The sequence below is a fragment of the Cylas formicarius genome, unplaced genomic scaffold, assembly GCF_029955315.1.
Source record: "Cylas formicarius isolate icCylForm1 unplaced genomic scaffold, icCylForm1.1 PGA_scaffold_5__7_contigs__length_24384050, whole genome shotgun sequence".
Lineage (NCBI taxonomy): Eukaryota > Metazoa > Arthropoda > Insecta > Coleoptera > Brentidae > Cylas > Cylas formicarius.
In genome coordinates this window covers 24092387-24113667 of record NW_026844341.1, presented here as the reverse complement: position 1 = coordinate 24113667, position 21281 = coordinate 24092387, and the positions used below count along the sequence as shown (strand labels likewise).

Here is a 21281-nt window from a genome sequence, read left to right as displayed (position 1 = left end):
TCATTATTATTATTATTATTATTATTATTATTATTATTATTGTTATTATTGTTATTATTGTTATTGTTATTATTATTATTGTTATTATTATTATTTCTGTTATTATTATTGAACATACCTTTCTACATATTTAAATTTTATAAAAAAAACTCTCAACGTTTACTATAATATTGCTGAAATGTTAATATCTGCTAATAATTTATATATATAGTTTAATGGAAAATTTGTCTAAAAACGTCGACGAGCATGGAACCCGCGTAGATTCCTTGATAATGATTCACTAGAAAGGATAACGAAAGTGTTCAGGAATGGTAACGCAGAGTGTGTTGGCAGGAAACTGTGTGCAATGTACGAGAGTTATCAGATTCTGTCATTTGCATCATTGCAACAAAAATTAAATGAAAATTTGTGCACAAAATTTGATTTAGATTTAAAACTATTGACAAGCGTAGTTACATCAACGAGACCTAACGATTATAGAGGCAACATTCTTCATAGAACTGTATTTTGACTCTACCTCCATCTAGTGGAAAAACAATAAAGAGAAGAAAAAAGGAGAATATAAATTAGTGTTTGTTTCTAAATATGTGAGAACTAAGTTCGAGAATAAAAATACATGACTGATTCCATCTCAGGCCGGGCATGCTTTTGAAGACCCCTTCTGCTGCGACGGAAGACCGCAGAAGCAAAGCCCGTATCTCGGAACATTTTAGCATGATACACATTAATGACTCGCCTTGTGATTATTTGTCGTGAATTTCGTAAAAGAAAACACGATGACAAGAATCATCTTGAGCAAAAATGAATAATAGAACAATTTTTAACTAATTATCGGATTTGAATATGATTAATTTGTGTTCATTTGCCAAATCGCTAAGAATGTTTAGTAGTCTGTATGTATTCTCTCGCAACTGTGGAAGTAATATATTTAAAAGAAGCGATTCGGGTAGAATTATTTGGTATGATGAAATGACACAAAAAATTATGACATAGACCTATGTTTAAATTCTCGAACGACCAAGCTAACCTTTTGGCATAATTCCTCGACAGAATACCGTCCCAGTAGACACATGCAATGGCAAATCGTTTATTAACATGAGGAATAAGAGTGGACCCAAAGTACTACCCTGTGGCATTCCAGTTTCGACGTCACACTCATCACTCGTCATCACTTGCGCATACCCATTGTTTGGACCTTGGAGATAACGAATCAATTTACTAAGGTTTTATTTTTAGTTACAAACTAATTTACAACAGTTTTGGAGTTTTGGAGAAATGGTGCTATAGTTTTGGTTAGTTGATTTTTTTTTAAGAGGGAAATTATTACTTTGGGGTATTGGCTTATATTAGATCTTTCATTCCGTCCATTGTGCGCATAGCTACCTGATGAGGTTCAATATCTCGATTTCGGGCATGGTGACCACGTTGTGCTTGTCGACGAAGATGATGTAGTCTCCGGGCAATACACCGGCCCTATCGGCAGGAAGGCCTCTCTCCACCCTTTCTATGCGCGGGGGATGGGTCCATACTACCGAAAACCCGAACCCCGACTTGGGAGGCCGGGTCAGGCGCTTCGTCTGCGTGAACGGCGTCCTGCCGGATTTGTTTCCTGTGGCCCTGCGCTGGGTCGCGGCCGGTATTGCCTCCGGTCCCTCCATGGGGTCGAGCTCCAGGTACCGAAGGAACAGATTTTCGTCCGCGTACTTTTGCTGCTCGCTCAGCGCCGCCTTATTCGTCGACCTGTAACCCGTACCAAGTGAAAAACGCTCGACCAATACCCGACCTCCTCGCCCGTACCGTCTTAGCTCGTTGTCGACGCCACCGTCGAGGCTGGCGACGTCATCCACCTCGCAATTATGTTCGCCCATTTCGTTGTCAAGCTCGCCGCTAGGCTCGGGCGCCGCTATCGGCACGTGACCGACGACGCGGCCGCCGACCTCGGGGAGCAGTCGGTAGGATCCGCAAGTTTTCTGAAAAGTGTCCGATAATTTGCATTCGGAAACATCGCGGGCGGTTACTCACCTTATCGGACACATCGCCGACGTCGAGTGACATGCATCCCAGGAATTCGCTGGTCCTAAAACCGAATAAAAATAAGGATTACCGAGTGTCCCAGTAAGCGCAACGGGGTACGGTATTATAGAAATTTGAAAAAAAATTAAGTAAGTCACTCAAGAGAAAAGGCCGGAACTCATTTTCGAATTTCCGCACTGACCACCAGAACGCGTAATTGCCAGTTGGATGTTTAAAACCTGCTTTAGACAAATACATATGTAAATGTGCCTCTGCGAATCTCAATTAATAAACATTGTTTCGGTGATTTGCTGTTTATAGATTAAACTGTACAAAATTCATTACGATCCACTCTAACCTAACCGTAACGTAACCGTATAAAGAAAATATATCAAAATTACTAAGCAAAGTATTTGGATTAAGTTTCGTTTGTGCTGCCATCTATCGACAAGTGGCTAAATTCCATCCGAATATTCGGTTAGGAATCTGTAATTTTGATTTTCCAAGATCTGCGGGTGACGGGGATTGTAAAAGTTAGGCATTCCTCCTACTGAGACAATTCAAATAATTTTGTTTAATGCCGTTTGCTCTTAACATGAAAGGAAAATGGTGGAGATTATTTGATAACTCCAAAAAGGCTTAACACTTTTTTAGTACACTTATAGTGATTTAGAGAGTATTACCATTGCGTTAGTTTGCCTCGCCATCACAATTTCCTTAATCTCTTTATCTTAACCCAAAATACAACCAAAAAAACTTAAAGATAAAAAAAATTGAATTTTGGGAAGCTCTTTTTACATTACTGGATATTAACGTCTAATTATCCCTGATTTAGCAAATAGCACGCTAATTTGTTATTTGGGATGCCAAATGATATTTAAATTCAAATTAACTTTGGTGAATTACTTGTGTTACTTTTCGTAAAATACCCTGTACAAAATATCTAGCAGCTGATATTAACAATGCGTTTTGACAGCGTTACTCCGTTTCCAAATATTTGGTATTATTATTAAGAAGCTTTGCTTTATTCAACTTTTGACAGAAATCATTTTTAAGATTGCCATGAAAAAATTCTTCCTATTTCTGACAATAAACTTTCATATAACTTATAAATTGTGTTACTGTGATTGTATATATTGCATTAAGAATGAAGATATTGTAGAAAAGATAATAAATATAAATAATGAACATTGAGTTCGATACTAAATATCATTTGGCGATAAATTAGGCACAATTTTTAAAATTTAACTTACTTTTTAACTTTTATTCGTATTTTAGGATCGGATAAACATAATGCGGTGATGATCACCGAAACCCTACAAGACAGGCGCATATTGATGCGGTTGTTGAAGTTAATGAGCATGGACTATTACTAAACACAAATATAATCAAATTTATGCTCATAACATAATCGATAAGGAACATTCCCAATTTATATACGTATATATACGCCGTACTTATTGAAAGAGCTGGAAATTACAATTACTCTTTCTAATGAAAATACTGAACCTCTCAGGAAATAAAAAAAAAGGATCGAAGTCTGGAGTTATTTTATGAAGATGAGATAAGTATTCTGTAGTAGAGATCTTAACTGAAAATACGACTCATGGGATATATATATTCAGTGCGATGCCAAGAGAATAGAACTTTTGGAGCTTTGGATGTATAGCAGAATTTTACGAATTTCATGGTACGACAACAAATATCAAATAATGCATTGAAAAATAAGTGAGAATGAAAAGACATTCGAGGTTAAGAAATCTACGTAAACACCACCAGTACCAACTTTCGGTACCGAGACGACATCTGTAGAAAAAGAAAGGTAGTGAGATGCGGTTTTCATTGGGCTGCGGACGCCTTATTTGATAATATAATGGTTGCATTCTTTTTTTTTCCAAGCGACGTAAGCAATTTTAAGATAGGGATTAGGGTAAGCTCTTGTTAACGACTCCAAACCTATTAAACTTCGTTAAATATTTTCGAAAATGTTCCGCCAGCCCCCGCCAGTTTACTTTAAGAGATATGGTGCGAACACTTGCTTATTTTATTTAACTTAACAAGATGTGAATCGCGCCCCCTGACGGCCGTTTCGGGCAATAATTTATAGCGGTTTCGCCGTACCTCGTTGCACTTGACGGGACACCCGGTATAACGACGAATTTCGCGGTAATTATCGGAACCGAAATGAGGACGCGACGAAAACTTCCCGGCACCCCTTAACGCGCGTCCCTATCTCTGACAACATCGTCGCGTCGACGGACACAGACCTCGTCGGTTAGCCGTCCGTGGGAAAATCTTCGCAGGGCCCACTTGACCGTTTTCTTTTAGAGATCGATTGTCGCCGGGCCGCGATACGCAATCGTTTCCATTTCAATTGTTTCGGTTACGCACGCACGACCGAAAGTAGCGACCGGGGGCCGGAAAACGCGCGCGCTGACTCCCCGAAACCCGATCAAATGTCAAACGGACGCCATAAATCCGTGCCGGCGCGATATATATATGACTGCGGTATATATGCGGCACGTGCCGCGCGCGGCGTTCGTTCGTTGACCCGTTTTTTCGCAGTCCCGGGCGCGGGGGTGACTTGGTGGACCCTACGGCGACGCGGCGTCTTCGATCACTAACCTTCGGGCGTCACTTCCTCCAAACGGACGTCGCTATACGTCACACGGACCGATATGCTCGAGCCGAAAGTGGATACGCGTCCATTTAGGTCCCGCGTTGCCGCCGCGATTCGTTTTCCCGTAGAACGGAGCAGGGTCGTCCGCGAGGGGTTGTTTTCCGGCGCCGTCTCGCGCAAATACGTCCACTAAAAACTACGCGCGCCTAAAGACCCCGCGGTCTCGGCGGTGGGGACGACGCGACGTTGTCAGATGGTGCTTTAATAATAAGTGGTTTTGTTGCCTTCGATATGAAACTAATTTTAGATATATTTATGCTCACAATTCATGAAACTATCAGTGAAGAATTGCTCCTAATTTTGTTAAAAATGTTAGAAACTCTCATTTTAAAGACCAGCGGTAATCTACCATTATGTGACAATCCCAGCGACCCTGATACCGTTCTTCCATCACTTTAAGATCCTGGTGGAACCGCTCTCCCTGTTCTTCAATATAATTCCCTAAATTATCCGGGAATTTATCTAGATGATTGCGAATGTAGTGTAACTTGATACTCATATTTGCTCCTAGAAATTTTCGACTACCAATACAAAACATTCCCAAGCTTTGCTTTCCGGAAATCTGAGTCTTTCATCATTCGCCGTATTTGAGGACCATCAAATATTCCACCTTTCAACTTTTCGTAAACAGTTTTTGAAAAGTGAAAAATAATTCCCGACTCCACAACCCCACCCCCCAATTTTCACGCCACGTGGCGGAACCTATTGAAGTGGATGGCTTCAAATTTCGGACACTTATCGCGTTTCATAGCAAGGTCCAAAAAACAGTCGAAAATCGCGAAAAAAAGATGGATACCGGCGTCGGATCCGGGCCATTTCTTACAAGCTTATGTGCCTCGAGGGGGGTTAAAAAGGAGGCCAATTTCAATTTTGTAGCTCCAACGGTTCGAAAGTTATTCGGGAAAATCCAAAAGACGAGAACGGAGAACGGAAAAACAGAAAAAAAAATTTTTTTTGATGGTGATCATACTTTCGAAAAATTCGATTTCATCGATTTTCGACAGTAACACGAGCATCGCGTAAGTTTTTTTTTTAAGATTTCGAGTTAGAATATGCCTTTAGTTTTAACGTAATCTACACTAGATAAGGAAACTGTTTTGTTGAAACTATTGGTTCCTATCTCGTCCAATTAAGGGTGGCGGAATGGTAAATTTTGGTTAATTAAACAAAAATAATGAAATACAGTGGTTGGATTCCAGAAACATAGTAAGGGAGTAGTATAGTAGTAAATAAGCGTGAAACCTACTCTGTATATGTTCAACTTGTGTGAGAGCATTTTTTTTTAAATCCAATACCTGACATTAACTTGATTAATTACCTCCAATGAATTTTTAGTTGAACAGATATATAAAAGTTCATAAATTTTATATTCCTTTCGTCATAATTTGTTGCTTAAACGGAATTTAATAGTTTCCAATCCGTTGTCCTATAATAATCCTATAACAATACCATAGGTTTAAGTTATTTTAGGTTATTTTTCAAAAACACTTTCAGACAAAGTAACGACAACATTCAAAATACATCAATTAAAGTTTAGTTTTGTTATTTATTGTAAACATTTTTTTGCATAGGCAGGTAGAAGTTTATGAGAGGGCGGATGGTTTTTAGGTCGATTTTAAGAGAGGAGAGTTGGTACTAAACGTAACTGAAAGTAGAAGCAGAAAAAACCCGAGCGTCAATTAGTCTTCGTAATACTAGAGCGGATGGATATAGAAGCATCCTGATTTCATCACACCGTAAAAACGGAAACTGAAATCGAACCGTCGACACGAAAAACTGCAAACACCGGCAACGTCGCCGGTAGTGACCCGGGGTTCCGCAGACGCGGGTCCAAAAACTCTCTCCCCTCCGCCGTTTTCCGGGCCGGCACGGATCGATTTTGCTTTCGCTCGCGCGCGCGCGCCTCTCTCCTGGAACTCGCGATTTCGCGGTTTCTTGGCACCGCGTCGTTCAAGGACGACTCTCCTCTCCCGTCCCCGCCCCCAAGAGAAGACGGTACTCACTTGGTGACCCGGTCCCGGTGCCAAATCTCGATGCGGACTCGCTGCTGGTTCGCCGACAGCCGAAACGTGTGGTTGAAAATCGGCTTCGACGACTCGCCCTGCACCGGCGTCCGCTGCAAGGCGACTCGGTCTCCTGCCTCGTCGGCGACGTCGCCCGACGTTACCTGGATATAAGAAGATTTTTATGGATAATTTGAAAAATATTATACTAAAACATCCTTTAAATAAAAGTTTCCTATGGTGGCATAGATACGTGGATGATGTCTTTGCTTGCTTTGTTGGAACGGACAGACCATTGAATTCTTTTTTAAATTACATTAACTCATTACATAATCGTATAAAATTCGCTATCGAGATTGAACAGGATAACTCTATTAATTTTTTAGACTTAACTATTACGAAAGCGCAAAACAAATTAGATTTTTCAATTTATCATAAACCTTCACACACGGACACAGTCATACATAAAAGATCAAATCACCCTTATATACACAAAATGGCTGCATTTACACAGACTTCTTAATACGCCACTCTCAGCAAAAAATTACAACAAAGAACTTAATATCATTAAACAAATTGCACTGAACAACGGCTACAATCCGTCCATTATAGATAAAATTATAAACAAAAAATAAATCCAGACAACAGTAAACACTATTTATCCGAAACCTAATACAGAACACGAACAATTTAAAACAATAGGAGAACCCAGTGAAAAAGTTTTACAACATAATTATGCTACACACTTAAACACAGAAAAACACATTTTTGACAACAATCTTGATATTTTACATACAGCCGCCAAAAATTAGAAAATTAAATATTTAATCAACAAAATGAGACATTCAAATGTATTGCTTAACGATCAATTAGATTTAAATACCTCTCCTTTATTGAACTTAAATTCTCGCAACAACATTAATTAAGGTTTTATGGTCATATTTCGGTATATATAGTAGCAGGTAGTTTGTAAATATTACATTTGATAAAGACACGGTGTTGTCGAAACAATTGTCATGCCATAATATATAATTTCGTGAAAATCTGAACTTTTAGTTCTTATTTATTTTGATGAATGTATTTTCATCAAGTAAAAGCCACCTCAGTTCAATATAAGGAAACCTTTATAATCTAGATCGCGTCTGCCATTACAGTTTAGGTGATGCATGGTATAAACACCTAATTATACTTACCACACCATCTCGTTTTATCTATGACCGTTTGTTATATGTAAAGTCTCTTGAAACAAAGATATTTAAACTTAAAATGAAGCAGTACCCCTTAGTTAGATCTTTCAATAGAAATATGCTATTAGACTGAGTTGTATTCGATGGACTTTTATGTTAAAATTGTGTTGTAGGTTGGCCTCAGTCGTAAAATCTAATACCGACGCCATTTGTCTACAATTAGGGCCAAAACGGAGACGTTTTTTCGCAAGAGCGCCGCCCGATACACGCAATCCGTAGTCCTGCGTATCAATTTCAAACGTATATAACACAGGCGCGCACACGTGTTTCCAATTTAACCGTAGAACTCGGTCGTGCGTGATTGTCACGTCAGTCATATGGACGCGAGATGACAGCCCGAGATACGCGTCTGAACGGATTAACTTGTTCGGACGTTTTGGAGCGTGTGCAAAATAAAAAAGGACGAGCCGGGAAAAAGCGAAAACCCTCGAACATTGGCTACTGTGTATGAGCGATGACGTCGAAAATACCATTTTTACTTGTTTTCCAAATTTCAAAGTTTCAATGGACTGTCATTTTTGTACAACTAATATGCTACTGTCACGTGAATATTAGAAAATTAAGATCAGATTACCTTACCTTAACGTAAGCGTTGATCTTGTCGCTCCCGTTGGGCCTGCAAAGGTCCCTGCACCGTATCACTGCAACGAGTGTATCAATTACAAATCTTTTTAATAAGTTAGAAGAATTCTTGATAATAGTCTTCTGCTCTTATGAGTAGGACGACTTAGAGACAGTTCCTTTGTAGTTAGACAATACCAATTTTACAAAATTTTACACTGGACGGTGAAAGTTATTCGCGCACAATTTAAGGAAAAGAATAGAAAAGTCCTTGTTCGGTTAAGCATGGGACGCGCTATAATAATAATATGATTTTTTATTAAAATTTGGAATTTTTTCGGGAGGTGCCCAAAATTTTGAATCGGTTTTGATTCGAGGTTGGGGGGGAATTTTTGATATTTCGCAAGGTCGTCACTTTCCCTTGAAAGCTACACAATATTTCAAATTGATTCAGAGATTTGAATGGCACAAGAAAGTCTTTATTTGACTGAGGTAGGGGGAAAATTTTGAAATTTTGGATTGTCATAACTTTCTTTAAATTTAAAATAGGTATAGCATAATTGAGAGAATTTATTTATTCATAAATAAATAAAAAATAAATTAAAGGTCGTAACTTTTGCGGGAAAGCTATGCAATATTTCAAACTGATTTAGAGATTTTAATGGCACGAAAAAGTTTTAATTTTAATTTAATTTGGTTGTGGAAGAGAGAGGGGAGTTTTGAAAACTTAAAATGCCATAACTTTTTCCCAGGAAGGTGCGCAAAATTTCAAATTCAAGTATTTTATTAAACATTGAAGATTACTGCAAAATTTTGTTTGAGTTGCGTAAAATTAGAAAGAAAATATATCGAAAGTTGGGGATTTAATGGTAATGAATTCAGAAAACCGGAATTTTATCAAATAAATGTAGAAATTATATATTTGTTATTGTGTCATTTCATCCTGTGTTTTTATAGACAGGGTTATTCAGCCTTCAAAATGTGGAATACATATCCAATTCTCTGGAGTTCACTTTCCTTATTGTTAAAAATGGAATTATGACAGTTTCAAAACTTTACCGATACTAGCTACTTCTACTGTTCATTTGAAAATTTAGTTCCTATAAGAGATAGCTTTAGGATATGCATGACATTTAACGCAGAAATCGAAAATTGGATTTAAAAAATGGGACCTGGTATCGTAATCAAAGGGAATTTCTGAGACCCCTAGCAGATAAAGCCAGTACAAATATCTGCAAGTATCACGTTAATTATAATCTGGTATGTGAGCCTTTTATGATAGATGGTCTGTAACTTAGAACCTTCCATTGAGTTTCATATCTATCAAAGATGTCAGAACTCCTCAATGACCATTTAAGCCAGAATTTAAAGAAGTAGTTGATATATATAATATTTTTTAAATGGTAATTAAAAAAAAAGTTTTAGCCTAAGTTGAAATTGAAATAAATAATTATGGCCTGGGTGGTATTTCTTTGACAGGGCATACCAACTTCCGTGTGTTTCGTGGGGGCTATGTGAATGCTCGTCATTGTTTGGGGGACACTAACCATTGCGATTTGCCAAGGGCCCGAATTTATACCACAACACAACACTGTCAGAATAGTAATCGGATTTCTCCAAGAGCAAAATATCGAGGTGATGGAGTGGCCAGCAAACTTCCCAGAACTTAAACTTGAAAACATTCTCCAGAAGCAGTGGCGTTACATCAGGAGGAAGACAATTAGCAATTTAATTTTTTAAAAAAAATTACTTTATTTGAAGGCTCCGTTGGAACGCCGCAGTTTAATTATTTTGATTGGTTTTGTTCGTATTGAAGTTTCCTCTGTTCACGGCACTCACCAGTTAGCAGCAGGGAGTCGCCCTCCGTCCGCACCGCCAAGTCCACACTGCCCCCAACGTCCCTATGGAAGCCGCGAATTGCGCTCTCGCAGAAACTACCCGAGTCGTTCGTCGTCTTCGGCGACGCGAATCCCAGGCAGCGCCTGGCGCCCTCCGATATCGTCTTACTCTCCAGGTAACACCCACGCAACGGGGTGTTCTCCGTGAACGGAGAATCGTCGTCGCTGCAGCTGACCAGCTGCTTTCGCGCCGACCAAAACGGCGCTATCGTCTTCGACTCGATGGAGCCGTCCAGCTCGCTCAACTTCTTGCGAAAGTGGTCCACCTTTCGTCTGCGCCTCACGCACTTTTGCCGCCTCAGCGTGCCGTAATTCTCGTCCAGTTTAAGCCGTTTGCTGACGCCGGTCGCGTCGTCGTCGGACGTCGTCGTCGACGGCCTCTTGCGTACGTCCACGCACCTCTCGTTGTACGTCTCGTCGATCTGGATCACGGTCTTCTCCAGCGGAAGATTGTTGTTGCACTTGCAGAGGTAGTTGCCGTCGTTGCTAGTGTTGGTGGTGGCCGAGTCGCGGTGTCGGCCGTGGTCCGTCGCCGACTTGTCCAGGATCGCGTCCACGATCTTATCCAGAGACATGTCGTTGATGTAGGACGAGTCGTTGCCGTCGGCACATTTGCTGAACTGCAGGTCCCAGAATTTCCTCACGAGGGGCGTGATCCTCACCCCGTCGCCGTCGAACAGCCTTTGCGTGTCGGGATTGAGGATGAGGCCGGGCAACGCGAGCTTGTCCCGATCGGGCAGCAGGTCTTCGATGGACTCGATCTTGGATTTTTTAGTGGGCGGGCCGCTGCAAAACAGGTTCTTCTTGCAGCTGCGGCACTGCTCGGCCAGCACCGACTCTATGTGCGAGTCTACCGCCTCGAACGGTTTGAAGTACCGCGTGTGGTTGTCGAGGCACTCCTTTTTCTTTTTCATCGTCGGCTTCGGAGTGCCGGACCTGGGGGCTACCTCGGGGAGTTCGTTGGGTGTCAAATTGCTCACGTCTCGTAAGGGCGGCAGGGCCGGGTTGTCGCCCGACTTGACGGGCGTCGACGTGAATTGGTTCTCCTTGTCGTCGACGGATTTTCGAGACCGCCTCCGTTTGGCCGCCTTGTGTCGGGGGGTGCTCCGGGGGGACGGCGCGCAATTGGACGCCAGAGGGCGGCACTGGTTGTGCCGCGGCAACGTCGTCCACTTCAGCATGCCGTGCTAATTAACAAGAAGCGCGTATCAACATTGATCCGAGATGTAAGTCCATAAACTCCTTTCGCATTAGGGCATAGTTTGAGATATTATAAGTATAGTGGGCAATGTACGTATTGTTCATTGGTGCATTAGCCACCAGGATTGCCAAAATAAAAAAAAAATAAAAACATTGCAAGATAACGCAGGGTGCGCCAAAATTGCTTAAGACATCAGCTTTAGATGTTTTTTGGTGGGCTGGGATAATATTTTTCTTTTGTGAAATTTAATAGTATTACTATTCAATACAGATAGAATTAAGAAATGTGAAAATAGTGATTAAAATCCACAGAAAACATCGGATAGCTCCCTAACCTGTGATTAAAGTACCGGAAACGTCCGACACAGTGGTTAATGAAGTGTTCGTTTTGATCAGTGCATAATTGGGTATTTTAGAATAGAGAGTAGACAAAAAGTCCTTTCCTAGTCTATGTTAATATAAAAAACGCGTCAAAGGGTCGAGGCCGGTCAACGCAACGAGGGGAAAAAGCGCGCGACCCCGCCCGCGAAACGGGGCGGAAATAATTTGTGGAGAGATTTCGAGTGCCGGATCGGGGGTGCCTTTCATGGTTAAAAAGTGACACCGGCGCCGCTACCATATAGATCGTTTCGTCCACTCAAGCGCCCCCGAAAAGCGGGGTCACGCGATTTAAGTTAATTTAGTGCGCATTTTGATTCCGTCGCTGTTTAGCATACGTCAATCATTGGGGTGGTGCACGGGAAAAGGGGTTAGAACGGCCATATGTCGGTCCGTAACTGTCTGGCGCATATATTGTTACGCTGTTGGCAGTTTCGTTCGAACGGGACCCCGCAGCTTTTGTTTGCACTAATTTGTGACTTAATCGTATCGTGACATGTGCGCACCATTTTTTTTTTAAATATCCCTAATACACAGTTACCTGTTGGAGATACAGCTCAAACTAAGAAAAAGTTGTTTTCTTTGAAGCTTATTTACATGCGGTTTAGAAAATTGTATCTCGGATTGGTAAAAACTTCAGCAACTCCCCAATTCGGAATTTTGAGCGATCTCTTCGTTTGGAGGATTGGTTTCATGTTTATTCCGAGACGGATCTGCCTTTCAATTTTAGTTTACATTTTCCGGGTACGAGAGTGCGTCCTCCAAAAAAAAAAAAGGTTAATACTGAAATGAACGCGTCTGGTGCTAATTCAAAAAAATCCACTATTGAATTGAATTTCATTCATAATAATTTCTTTTATCGAGGATGGTTAATGTCCGGTTGGATTTTTTTGGAAATTGTAGATTTAATTAGACATGGGTGTCCCTAAGGTTCAGTTTTAGGCACTGTACTCTTCTTATTATATGTAGATCGTTTTTATGAAATGACGATGACCTCTCAAAGAAGTGCTCGGGTACTGGGGTACTCGATAGATTGATGACATGGTTTGAAAAAATTAATCTACATTTCAAGGCAAGCAAAACCCGCTCACATTGCTCGATTAACATCTGTTATTGTATGTCTTTAACAATTAATACAGGACAGAGCGGTAAGCTGCATGTTCCCCACCATATTTTCGTTATCCTAAACATTCTATGGTCTAGAAGAATTTCTCTGAGTAAATGTATTTTGAAATCCCTTTAAGTATTTGGCAAATCCTAAATTTACAGGGATGATATCCGTTTTGACGCAAATTAAATGGATCTGTGGCTTTGCTTACTCCTACATCATCCTCGATTTTCCTAGTTAATACCTTAAGGCTGTCAAAAACTGCTTGTAGAACATAATTTTGGGTTTATTCTAAAGATAAAACAGCACGAACCGTGTTCTTTTAAATTGCAGCTGTATTCACAGCATTTTTGTGGCACAAGAAGTAGCATATTAGCACTTTTCTTCATGACTGTAATGGTTACCCGATGCATTTTGCGATAATTACACAACATTAAATATTCAACAATAACTACAATTACTCTAAAATCAACAACTCCACCAATAGGATACGAACGACGACAATTGCTGTTTTGCCATGACATCAAATAAACATAAAAGCATTGTTTTTCCTTTAAACAAAAAATTTGTAATGTAAGTTTCAAAAAACCACAACTTAACCTAAGTTGTATCACCAACAGGTACTGAGATTTCTACGGTTAGGATCCTTATCCTTATCTTAGCATTTTATACTCGTAGCGCGCGACCAATCTGACAAATAAAAACGCCAGGGTGTCCTTTTCGGGAAATTAAACGAACACAATACCAATTTACGACCCCTTGCTTTTCTACCACGACCATAACGTGTTATAGCGAAGTCTGATACTATTCGATTGATATTTCCTTAGGTAACTTTTTAAATTTATGACCTGGTATTCTTCCAATAAAAAGTTGCTTAACTCATTTTTACTGGTTATTTCATGACTAGTGCTCAATTGGATTGAGATCCGGACTTTGAGGAGGAGTTTCAAGCTTGTGGAGGAGTATTGTAAAGTATAAGGTTGTTCGGAAAGTCATTTCGTTTTTTCCCGTCAGAGGACTTAATTACGTTTTTTCGAAACCAACTTCACACTTAAGCCGCATAACCATTATATGTCTTGAGAGCTGATATTGCAAGGCTTGTGTGTGAAAAAGTTCTATTAATTCTACGCAGTAGTTTTTGGTTGGTGCCCTTTTAAATATGGAGAGCAATAAGCAGCATTTTCGTCATATTTTACTTTTTTACTTCAGAAAAGGTAAAAATGCTATCCAAGCGAGAAAAAAATCGACGGATGTGTATGGAGAAGGCGTGTTAACAGTACGCCAGTGCCAGAACTGGTTTGCAAAATTTCGATCCGGCAATTTTGATGTCGAAGATGCACCACGGTCTGGAAGGCCGGCCGAAGCTGACAAAGATGCGATAAAGGCATTAGTTGATGCAAATCGGCGAATAACCACACGAGAGATCGGTGAGAGATTAAATTTGTCGAATTCGACTGTTTATGGCCATTTGAAAGGCATGGGCTTAACCTCGAAGCTCGATGTGTGGGTGCCCCATGTCCTTACGGAGCGAAATTTGTGTCGTCGCGTTGACGTGTGTGATTTGCTCCTCAAACGTCAAGAAAATGATCCATTTTTGAAGCGGATTATTACTGGGGACGAAAAATGGGTTGTATACAACAATGTTAAACGCAAGAGGTCATGGAGCAGAAAAGATGAACCGGCTCAAAGCGTGTCAAAAGCCATCTCATTCACCAAAAAAAGGTGATGCTCTCCGTTTGGTGGGATGTCAAAGGAATCGTTTTTTTTTAGCTTTTGCCGGACAATACAACGATTAATTCAGAAGTCTATTGTCATCAACTGGACAAATTGAATGATTCACTTAAAGAGGCCCGAATTAATCAACAGGAAGGGTGTAGTGTTCCATCAGGATAATGCGAGACCTCAGACAAGTTTGGTCACTCGCCAAAAACTTTTACAGCTTGAATGGGACGTACTGCAACATCCACCATATTCTCCAGATCTGGCGCCTTCCGACTACTATTTGTTCCGGTCCCTGCAAAATGTTTTGGATGGCAAAACCTTTACCTCAAATGAAGATGTCAAAAACCACCTGAACCAGTTTTTTGCCAGCAAGGACCAAAACTTTTATGAGAGGGGAATTATGTTACTGCCGGAAAGATGGCAAAAGGTGTTGGACCAGAATGGCCAATATATAATTTAATAAAATATTTATTCATTATACGAAAACTGTCTTTCATATTCCCCAAAAAAAAAAAACGAAATGACTTTCCGAACAACCCAATAGGCATTCATGAAGTGGAAATAATAGTCATCATCTAACCCGAGTTCGCTGTTGCCGGTTTGCTCTTAAAAAATTTAGGTACACGTTTTTATCCAATGTGCCTTCAATTATTCCTAAATTACCAAGTGTATACTTATATACGCTTTGGTCGAGCAAAATTTAAAAAGTTAGACATTTTTGCGGTTAAAACCTTATTTTGTAGTAGGCAAAATGCAGTTTAACTTTTGAGGCTATTTAAAAAAAATCTATACTCGTCTACATCAGCATCTTTCAAAAGCGAAATTGGAAGGTTCCCTCATTAAAATACGGACTTTGGCCGAGCGCAGACAAAGCCGCAGGCTTTCCGTCTAGTCATAGAGAAGAAACCCCTGGCCTAGTTTACAATAGTGTCGTAATTGGGAGCGGGTAGGAATTCCGTGAGAAATCGGACCGAATTTCTCCGAAAAAACACCTCGAAGTATTGTGCCCGTTCAAAATTAGATCAGGCCATTGTCGCGGCGGACCCTTAGGGAAGGTTAAGCATCACCTGGCCCCCGTCTTATTATCGCGGAAGTGCGAGTGAAAAGAGAGCGGGATTTGCGACGCATCTGCGGCGAAAAAACCCGGGCGACTTTGGCAACCGTCGGGACAAAACTGCATTTACTGGTAACGCGATATTATATACCGTTGAATCGGGTCCCCGAGGTCGATATTGCCCTTGGTTCGAAAAAGAAATCGGCCGCCCCTTAACGTCAAACTGAAGTCTTCCAGATAAAATAAAAATCAAAAACTTTAATTGTAGCACAAGCATTTGAAAAATGGAATATAATCAGAGTTAAAATTAGAATTGCTTTTGTTTCCGTCAGACATTAAAATGTACGGAAAGAGTAATTAATTCCGTAGCTAGTAGATTAATAATTGGTATTCCTCATGACACAGGAGACCTCCACACAGTCTAGACTCAATTGTGAACTGTGGAAGACGATTCCAGAATGACAAAAACCATCAATTTTACTCGATCTTAACCATCCGTCAGTTCAAGGCATTTTTCGATAAAATATCAGCCAAATATAAGAAAGGAACCTATCATTGTGAAATCAGATAAATGAGCAAAGAATGAGTCAAAATGGATATGTGACTTAGGATTTCGGATAGATCTTACAGGCTATTTGAATGATTTAAATAAAAAAACGAGTTACTGTCAAAAACATGTAAGACTGTTTTAATTATTTGCTACTGCAACAACAAGTATTGTACAGATATTGCAAATACCGTTGCAACTTCGAAAATATAAGTTTGAAGACGTTGAGTTGTGCAATTTCTAAAAAAATACCTCGTCCGTTTGCCAATGATTATAAATACGAATAGTTCTCTTCAATGATGCAAGTTAATAAATAAAAATATGGATAAGTTGCCTAATTTCCAACTCAAGTGTCTCTTGTTATTTTAATAGATTGTATGCTAATAACAATATCTGGCTATAAATTATGAAGACTACACTAAGCACCACTTTTAAAAGGTTGCCCATATGTGCTCTAGACGATAAGTCGGTGTCTTCTAAGTCAAAGTCAAGAGATCTTAGCCTGCTCTTAAAATGAGGTCTACATGACTCATTCTATCTCAGGTGAAGACGCCCACTGCTGCTGCCCAGAAGCAAAATCCGTACCTCAGAATAGTTGCTATAAATTGCTTTGTTGTTAATACTTCCAAGGAACTTTAAGCTAACCACCCTTAGGGGTCCTTCAGCAACTCTCTAATTAAGAGAAAGTTGGTTTCTTGGTTATGGAATCGGATGTAATTTGATGAACCCTGAGGTTAACATTTATCTCTAGCATTTCAACATATTGTTCTGTATTAGATAGATAGATAGTTTTATTCACAAAGCCCAGTATGTATACAGTGGATGTTTCGTCAGGAAACGAGTACATTATCGAGATAAGATTCTATCCGATCGTGTGGTCCATCCTTTACCCCGTAGTAGGCAAGGTCATCATAGTATAGTCTACGCAATCGAAGGTCTTGCCACTGGTTATCAGTCAAGATGTTATATTTTGTAAAAAAATTGTTTAATTTCATCTAGATAGCAATACTCGAAAATTTTAGAGATAGCAGAGTATATAAGTCTATAGTCCTTAAGTAAATCTTTCTCGTCTTTATTGTAGATGGACACTACCTTATTTATTTTTAATATTCTAGAAAAAATACCGACCGGAAAGGATTTATTTACTAAAAACAATATTGGTAAGGCAATTATTTTCAAAAAATGTTTTAGTATAAAGGCAGGGCTCGACTTCTGGACACCCTTGGGCTTCTCCATGATGCTGTAGGGTGCATTCTGAAAGAGGACATTAAATCTCTCGGCATTTTCATCCTTTTGACGGAAAATTTTCGGATAGATGAATGGTTTTTTAATCGAAACTTGATTGATAATATTCCAAGCAGTATTCGTAGGATTGTGTAAATCACTTATTGTAATTTTTAAAAAAGGTCAAGATGGTTAAACTCGGGCTCATTTTTAACCCAGTCGCGCGCAAGAATAGTCCAGGAAGAACAATGTTAGAGGTTTAGACTGCCCGGCGCAGTCCCCGGATTTGAACTTGAAGAAAACCTATGGGAACGAGTAGAACGGCGAATACGAACCGGACGAAGCTTGAAGAAGCCTACCATTTAATAAAAAAAGTTTATCCAACTTGTAAACAATTTAAAATGGTATTCTTGCTGCTTTAGAGTGTTTAAGATATTGTTCGTTGTTTGTTTAGTTAGTCAGTCGACCTGAATAAAAAAGGTCACTAAAGTTTTTGAAAAAAATACCCTTCAACTTCTGGACAGCGCATGTTGTCTTGAATTCTACCTTAAAGAAAGATTTCAATCAACTATCATAATCTAATCTAATCTATCAACAAAATAACACTCAATGAATTTTTCAATTATTTCCCAATTACTATTTTTGATATCAATTGGCACGAATTTCCTAAGAAGTTAAAAATAATATGTAATTGATTTTAGTAAGAATGATATACGTAACTAAAGTAATTAAACTAGAATCTAGAATTCTATATTCTAGGATTCCAGTATAAATAGAAGTTTCTATTTATACTGGGTGACTTATTAAGAATTGGAAATATCTAAGATCAAAAATGTCAAATCACTTAGATAAGATGTTTTTTGATATTTTGATTTTTGATATTTACAATTGCTCTTGTATTTGGATTGAAACACCAAAACTACCCACAATTTGTTTTTAAATGTTGAACAAGAAATTAAAAAAAAATATTGTCAATATAATTGTGCAGCCCTATATTTAACCTTAAATACTGAGGAACCAAAAAAATTGTACTAAAATGACTTAGAATTTGGAGAGGATCATCTATTTAGCATAATCTGGTGGGTTGTACAGTACCCACACTTCCCGACGGATACGTCAAACAGCACTGGGCCACATTCTTCAACTTATATATGTTTTAGATCGACGTCGTCCCAATTCCGTCCGAAATGGCTTTTGGTTAGTTCCCCGCGATCGCGTCTACCAAAAAGTGGCGCTGCAAGTCCGGAATCCATTGGAATCGTATACGGTTCTAATGAAATCCACCTGCTGCCTTAACTACTTCCTATACAACCGCTAGGAATCGTTTAAAGTTTTGTGGGGGTTTCTGAAACCGCCCGCGTCGGCCAGCAGGTCGACAGGCTCAAAATTACTTATTTAACGCACGAGTGACTGGCACGCGAAACAACTTTTTAAAACATTTGAAAATTTGACAAAACGAATCGGAATTCGGATTTATTGTAGGGAAATCTGCTAAATGACTCGAAATTCAGAGTTTGAGTTTATATGAAGAATTCTTTATAATTCTTTATAACACCTGTATATTTTGGACATTTTGCCATTTAAGTGTTGCTGTTAGTTTTATGCCGTTTTTGATTCATTGGTACTTCTGAAAAATATGAATATTTGGGCAGTTGTGTTCAAGTTCAACAATATCTTAGTGTTTGTAATGAATCATTGTCTACGTTGTTGTTTCAGCCAAAGATTATGCTTCATTGGTTAGGATGAGGTGAACGGAAAGCCAAGCAGAAAGAAAAATCAATATGGTTTGCATGACTTAGAGATTAGGCGATGAAATCAACAACTGAGGAAATTGACCAGATATCATCGAGTCCTTAAAGTGATAAAAGCAAGGAAGTATTTTTTTTATTAGAACTCCCTGTATATTATAACATTTTTCAAAACTAGTGTAAGTTTCAGTGATGATAGCTAAGGATGGTACTATGTATATACAAATAAGGAAACAGCTTTCAACTAACAAAACGCAGATGTTATTATTTGGAAATAAAAGGGAAGATATTGCAAAAAAACGCCTCTTTTAAGATTACACTAAATGATGAGATTATCTCTCTTTCTTCAGGCGAGTGTAAATATTTAAGATTATGGTTTGACGGTGACTTGTTACAAAAATCCTTCTATAAATTAAGGACATTGTATATTCATAAACATTTACTCAGTTTTACCCCATGTCGCATATTGCAGTATTGTCTATTGGCCAGCTATACTTAATCGAGCCCGCCCTTCCTCGGACCAGGGAGCTGCTTAGACTGACCAGGAGGGAGTGTAGAGCACTAACAGGGGCCTACACAGGACATTGCAGGCTTAGGAGGCATCTCTGCTTGCTAGGCATTGGAGACGACCCGGAGTGTAGGTGGTGCATGGAAGGGGAGGAGACCCCGTATCATCTGCTCACCGAGTGCCCTGCCTTGACATGGGCAAGATTGGGAGTCTTCGGAACGGCCCTGATCGATCCGGACTCAGTGCACGGTATTGGGCTAAAGGAGTTGCTGACCTTCTACAGGAGGGGCGGCATTCTGGACGCCCTCTAGAGCGGCCTGGGGGCACAACGGGCCCATCTGGTGGCCTAAGTGCTTGGACGCCCGCGAGGGCGCCCCCCTTTAATACCAATACCAATACCAATCCTAGCAACAGCGTATGAGTTTATGATGTGCGTCTATTTCTTGTGTTTACGATGTATATAATACGCGTGTCTATTTTGTTGAAAATTATGGTGTTGGTGTTGTTGTTCTTGTGGTTACATGGAAGAGCGCGAATGTCGACACTTTTGTATTGTTACTTATAATATTTTTATTTTCAATAAAGACAGTTTATTATTATTATTATTATATTTCCACATATCAATAAAAATGGCACATGTCGCATTCCATGACATTAACGTATAGCTCAATATCTGACATGCTGCGGCCCTTTTGGATGCGGAGCAAAATAATGGACTCTTACTTTAAAAAAAAAAGATATTTGCCAGGTCATGCTCGACGACGCGTTGATAAATGTACATCTATTCACCCGCGGACGCCCCATGCCCGCGCATTGTCCCCGCCGACACTGGACACAAAATTAATGATGGCCGGTCCGATTTTGGGTTCGTAAAAATTCGTGCGGCACTGTTGAAAACCGTTTAATTCCGTAGGAACCCCAGCGGCACCACTTAAACCGTATGTAAACTTCTGTTAAAGATGTCCTATCTCTCGACATGTGGGAGACGCTCGTGCCGATCCCTCGGCTGGAAAATTTTATTCCGAATTGGCATTCGGGCGACGAATTTTTACCGCTTTGGATCGTCGCCGAAGAGTTCGAGCCGCCGATCTCCGCGGCTTTCGTATACGCAGGGGCATATGAATTAAAATACTTTCCCGGCAGTGTCTCAACAGCCGATAAAGGTAAATTTATGCGGCTCGGCGACCCAAAGCGAAAAGGTCTTTTCCCATAACTGTCGACTGGTTTTTCGGAGGGTTCCTGCGGCCCGTTTCGGGACACTGGACTAGTTTTTATTGTGCCCGCGGGTCTTCGCCTTACCCTCGGGTCCTTTTTTCCGTAACGTATTTTGCCGATTCCTTTCGCACGAGATATCTTTGCAACGAATGTGACGCTTGCTTCATACAGTTCA

The 21281-nt window shown here is 39.9% G+C and overlaps 1 protein-coding gene across 1 annotated transcript in view; it reads right to left on the bottom strand.

The window, feature by feature from the left end:
• The window catches only part of LOC132702642 (uncharacterized), a 41947-nt gene extending 30364 nt beyond the window's left edge, over positions 1-11583 (bottom strand). Inside the window, exons 1-6 of the mRNA XM_060671410.1 lie at positions 10344-11583; positions 8523-8584; positions 6697-6860; positions 2023-2077; positions 1798-1970; positions 1384-1740 (exon numbers count right to left, since the gene is read on the bottom strand). Of these exons, the coding sequence (XP_060527393.1) occupies positions 1384-1740; positions 1798-1970; positions 2023-2077; positions 6697-6860; positions 8523-8584; positions 10344-11583 (2051 nt within the window). The remainder of the gene's footprint in view (positions 1-1383; positions 1741-1797; positions 1971-2022; positions 2078-6696; positions 6861-8522; positions 8585-10343) is intronic.
• Positions 11584-21281: the final 9698 nt, after the last annotated feature.